The sequence below is a fragment of the Chionomys nivalis genome, chromosome 5, assembly GCF_950005125.1.
Source record: "Chionomys nivalis chromosome 5, mChiNiv1.1, whole genome shotgun sequence".
Classification (NCBI taxonomy): domain Eukaryota; kingdom Metazoa; phylum Chordata; class Mammalia; order Rodentia; family Cricetidae; genus Chionomys; species Chionomys nivalis.
In genome coordinates this window covers 21,330,935-21,336,231 of record NC_080090.1, presented here as the reverse complement: position 1 = coordinate 21,336,231, position 5,297 = coordinate 21,330,935, and the positions used below count along the sequence as shown (strand labels likewise).

Here is a 5,297-nt window from a genome sequence, read left to right as displayed (position 1 = left end):
TTGTCCTACAGGGTTGCTGAAAAATTCTAATTTAGTCACTACTGGGGTTTCCCACCCATTGTCCCTGTCATGGAAAAGTCTCTGGAGTCTTACAATGATACTCAAATGGCAGGGAGGTACTGATGTCACCACTGTCTAAGCCTGTCTGGACCTTTGAAATCTGTATTTGTGCTACTTCTACCAAGTGGGTCACAGGTGTTTTGGTCCATGTTGCAAGCCCTAAGGTGCATGGGGGTACTGTAGAACCATTCTCTCAGGGACTCTGCTTGTACCCCATAGGGCTGCCTGGGAGAGGAACCAGGATTCCCAATACCTACCAGTTCTGCCAGACCCTGTTCCCCCAGCTTGGTATTGCCTTCATTCCTCTTGAGTGTCCCTGTGTTTCTGGTTTTGTTTTATTTTTCAGCATTCAATACAATTTCTACAAGAACTCAGAAGTTTAGAGGACAAATATTCAATAGAGGATTATTTCTAAAGCTTTAGGGTCTGCTGTTTAACACTCAAGATGAGAAAACTGAGCATGTGTGCCCGGAATAGGATGTACTCCAACATATTCTAGAGGAACAGAACTGTATCTGTTCATTTAGCTGGTAACCATCGCCCCACTTTTACTTAGGGGGGTCACACGTACTTAACAGGCAGTGATTATTACTTACTATGTGACAGAAATTAGAAATTTCAGGCATTGAAAACAAAATAGCAAACATTGTAGGGTCTAATCACTACCTTCAAGGGCTTTGTCGCAGTAGACAATGTATACAGTTGCCAATGACAACATAGTAGATAATTTTTGGGGGGAGCATTTAACCTAGAGTGGAAGGGTGCCACAAACAGTCCCAGAGATTCCTTCATACAGATTGAAATTAGAAAAAGGACATTAGTTAGCGGAGCTACATTGAGGACCATGCACAAACATCTGGAGTTGGAGAAATCCTGTCATGCTTTAGGAACTGAAAAATAAGTAGACAGTGACACTCAGATCCAAGGTGGAGAAAGGACCCAAAAGAGTAAAGGAGGCACTGGTTGCCTAGAAGCTTGTCATGCATCCTGAGGTCCTTAGAGTTAACAGGGCTGACCTCTCCGCTTCTCATCCGGTTGCATCTTTTATTCCTGCCTTACTTGTTTGCCACTGCAGTGACTGGAAAGTTAAAGTGCCTAACTTTCTCTCCTCCACTGGAGTTGGGAGGAGCCTTGAGAAAGAGTTCTGGGTTCTGAGTAGTGGGGTGAGGAGACCTCTGTAGTTGCCGCTGCCTCTTTCCTCAGTCCTCTACCTGCTGGTTTCAATGGGGAGAAGTTATCGTGAGGGAGAGTGGAGATGAAAGACAGCCATCTTGTTCAGTGATGACTTTGCAAAGTCACTGTACCCAGGCTGAGCTCCCGCTGCTCAGACTGCTGGTGGAATGGGGTGAATCAACACGTGGTTGCTTTAGTCACCTTGAGTGGAAGGTGGAAGCCAATGATGACATAGGAACTATTCAAATGTTTGACATGTGAGGGTTGATAGTTTTCCTTTAGAACGAATGCTCCTGCTGCTTTGTGAAAACTAGGACGGTAGGGGACAGAGTGGCCGTGAGGACACCAATCAGAGGTGTGTTAGAAAACCAGGCTGGAGGTAAATAGGTCCAAAGCAGCAGTGTTAGATTTGAGAAGTGTTTACAAGATGGTAGGGGTGGGCGGAGTTAATTGGAAGTAAGGGAGAGGAAGCTGTTGAGAAGTTTTTGGTTTAAATCAGCAGAAAGAAAGAATTTTGATTTATTTTTATTTTTTCCATTTAAGCAATACTGGGCTAAAAACAACCTTTTCAATATTTTGAACGTTATCTTTAAATGGTGGATGGAATGAGTTTTCCCAGGGTTCCAACCCAACTCTAGAGATTTGGAGCTCTGGAAATGTCTTAAAGCTATAGCATAAATGCTAGTAGTTGGTAGGCTCTGGATAAGGTCACTCGGTTCCATTCCTTCTGGTAGTTCTGGGGGAGAAATTATTTTATTCCTTCATGTAGCAGCTAGAACATGCCTACGTTCTATGGCTTGTGGCCCTGTTCATCCACCACCGAGTAAAAACATAATGTTTCCCATTTTCTTGTGATCTCTTGCTTCCATTTTAATAAGGAGTCTTGTTACTGCATTAAATTCATCTGTACATCCCCAGATAGTCTTGTTATCCCTGCGTCCTGATTACACCTAGAAAATTCCTTCTGTATATAAGATAGAATAGACACAGGTTTCAGGTGTTAGGACAGAGACAACTATTTAGTTCATAAATCTGTTTTTTTTTTTTCATGAGACATAGGGCAGGCCAAACCCTAGTTTATTTCAGTGTCAGCAACAGTTTAGCCATCAAAAAAATAAACTCTACCCAGGACGACGGAAGTCTCTACAGCGAGGCTAAAGGGCTCAGCCGCCAGGCGGCAAACATCAGGGATGCATGGCGGGCACTGTCCGGGTATTAGGTTAGGAAGTAGCAGGCTGGTGACGGTGAGGGCTAGGCTTCACTTCTGGGCAGGCATAAGGTCATCGATAGGCTGACCCTGCTCAAGCCGCTGCTCCATCTCAACGAGTAACTTCACTCCGTCCACCATCACCTGCACCAGCTCCACCTCCGAGAAGCCTAGGCTGTCCGAGTTGGAGACATCGAAAACTCCACCAACAGCAGCGGTGTCCACACCGCCTGTGCCTCGCTTCTGAAGCCGCAGCCGCTTCACCTCCGAGAACTTCTCATGCTTGTCCAGGTGGGGCAGCTTGATGTGCACACCTGCCCGCAGGCCAGTGCCCAGGTTCGATGGGCACGTGAGGATGCAGCCCAGGTGAGGGTTCCACATGAACTCATAGTTCTTGGACTTGAAGAGGGTTTCAATCTGGGTGAGGCCAGTGCAGAATCGGGTGAACACTTCCTTCATATTGCCCCCTTTCTGCATGGAGATGACCCGCAGGTGGTCCTCCTCGTTGTTCCACACCAGGAAAGTCTTATTGTCATTGTGCCATATACCGCGAGCATCCGGCCAGTCGCGGGCCATGCCGGAGGCCAGCAGCAGAGGCGACACAGGCTTATGGAAGAGGAAGTGGTCGTCGATGAGCTGCTGTTGCTCCGCTTCGGTCATGCTCTTGAGCGCGTAGTACTTGCCTGACAGGTCTCCGTCCAAGCTGGATAGGGCTTCTACTGCCAGCTTCTCGATGGCGCGGCGCTCCCCGCGGCTGCAGTGCGGGGGGGGGGGGGGGGAGACAGAAGCCGCGGATGCTGCGGCCCGTGCGCACCCGCGAGCTCAGCACGTAGTTGGGGTCCAGGTCATCGTCGCCCTGCAGATTGTCGGGGTTGAGGTCCGTCTTGTGCTCATCGCTGGGCTGGTAGCCGCCGTGCCGGTCCTCAATGATGGGGTCGAAGAGGTCCTTGAACACGGCGTAAGTCTCCTCGTCGCCCGCCACTGCACCCACCGTCATGATGAACGGGTGGCCCGGATTATCTACGCCAGTCTGAATGGCGTCGTCCAACGTGAAGCCGCTTGCCGTGCACTTGGCACGGAGCTCGGCGTACAGCTCCGGGGTCAGCACCTTGGCCATATGGTTGTTATGGCTGCTCAGATCAGGGAATTCATCCTCGGCCGGGAAGCGCAGCTTCTGAGTATTATGGCTGTTGGAGAAGGGCATGGCGGCGGCGACGGGCAGGATGCCTGACAGAGCGGGGATGCAGAGTGCCTAACCAGCTCCAGGCGCAGCACAGACGAACCTAAATCTGTTTTTATAAGAAGATAGAATTGAGACCCTAAAGAACAAAAATTCTGAAGGCTTGCAGAGTTAGCCTGGGCTGTGACTAGCCCATATCCTGTTGACATAGGAGTGGAAAGATTAACCCACGCCAGAGTTCATGGGTATGGAGATGTTAGTAGCATTACCATTCTCATAGCCAAACTTCTTCTCCGGGCAGTCTAACCACATCCCTGCTCATTACCCTTTCATAGCTGACTCCAGGGATTACCTCAAAGAAGCTGGCTCAGGAACTTTAGGATGCATATACTGATAACACCTAGAATATAACCATATTATGCTACCTGTGGACTCTGCCCTGAAGACTCCCTCTGTTCGCCTCATGTGTCATAATTTTCTTCCTCTTATTCATGTATAATGCTTCCTGTTCTACCTTGTCATTGCCCATAAACATCCTCACCTCAGTCGTAGCTCCGCTATTTTATGTCAGGGAAACTTGCATTTTGCTCTATAGCGTGAAGAGCTTCAGCCGCATTTCAAAGGGCAAGACATTTTGCCTCTGCGTTTTATAAATCCTCTGTGGCAACGTTACCTTTCTACACCACCATTTCAGAGCGACTTTTCATCAGCCCCGATTGGAATGGGGGTTCCTCCTAGCTAACCCTGAGCAGCGGCATTTCTGGTGAAGGTGGAAGCATTCTGTGCCTGCTCTGTCCCATGTGGTTACCACTGTGTACAGGTGGGTACCATTCCTTAGCAATTTCACTGGTTTCACATTAGCAAGAATGTAATAAGGAGGGGCAGTTAGTGACTGATACACTGGGCAGAACAGACCTAAACACTTCTCCGGACTTAATAGAAGGTGAGTGCGGGGTACAGGAGAGGATCTTCTCTGCAGAACCGTGTAATAAGGAGAGCAAAGCCAAGGAAGGGCCATCACTGGAATAAAAGAAGAACAAATCTGGAAAGGTCTAAAAATTCCACTAAGCTGTCTGGCCCAGTTTCCCTTTTTTCTACCAGATGGTAAATGAATTGTTAACAAATTGTTTAAGGTATTCTGAAGATCCATGGATTATGTTTTTATTCGTTTGACTGGGCAATATTTCTTGTTACCATTTTAAGTTAGCTTAGAGAGTAATGCATTTTATTATGTCATCTTCATACTATGTTGGCCTCCCAATGACCTCTCCTGACCCCCGTTCCCTTCTTGCTGCTCCCTTTCACCCCACTGATAGATTACCTTCCACATTTATGTCACATGTGTTCCCTATCCACCCTCAGTTCTCGTTCTCCTCGCTCATGATCGCCTTGCTTGTTTTTTTTCTCTCTCCCTCCCACCATCTCCTCCCTTTCTCCTCCCTCTCTTTCTCTCTTTCACACACATGCAGACACACACACACACACACACACACACACACAGAGAGAGAGAGAGAGAGAGAGAGAGAGAGAGAGAGAGAGAGAGAGAGAGATATTAAAATCCTGGCTCCACATATAAGGTGTTTGTCTAAGTCTGGTTTATTTCAATAACATAATGAATCCCAGTTTTATCCACTTCCCTCAAAATGTCATTTCATTTTCCCCTTATGGCTGAATAAA

At 47.6% G+C, this 5,297-nt stretch overlaps 1 protein-coding gene across 1 annotated transcript; it reads right to left on the bottom strand.

Annotated features, from left to right (window-relative positions):
• Positions 1-2,295: 2,295 nt before the first annotated feature.
• Positions 2,296-3,711, bottom strand: LOC130874671 (creatine kinase B-type-like). The gene is given in 2 exon segments (XM_057770088.1): positions 2,296-3,217; positions 3,219-3,711. Coding segments are annotated over 2 exon segments (1,152 nt in total). The 5' UTR covers positions 3,645-3,711; the 3' UTR covers positions 2,296-2,491.
• Between the last annotated feature and the right edge of the window lie 1,586 nt (positions 3,712-5,297).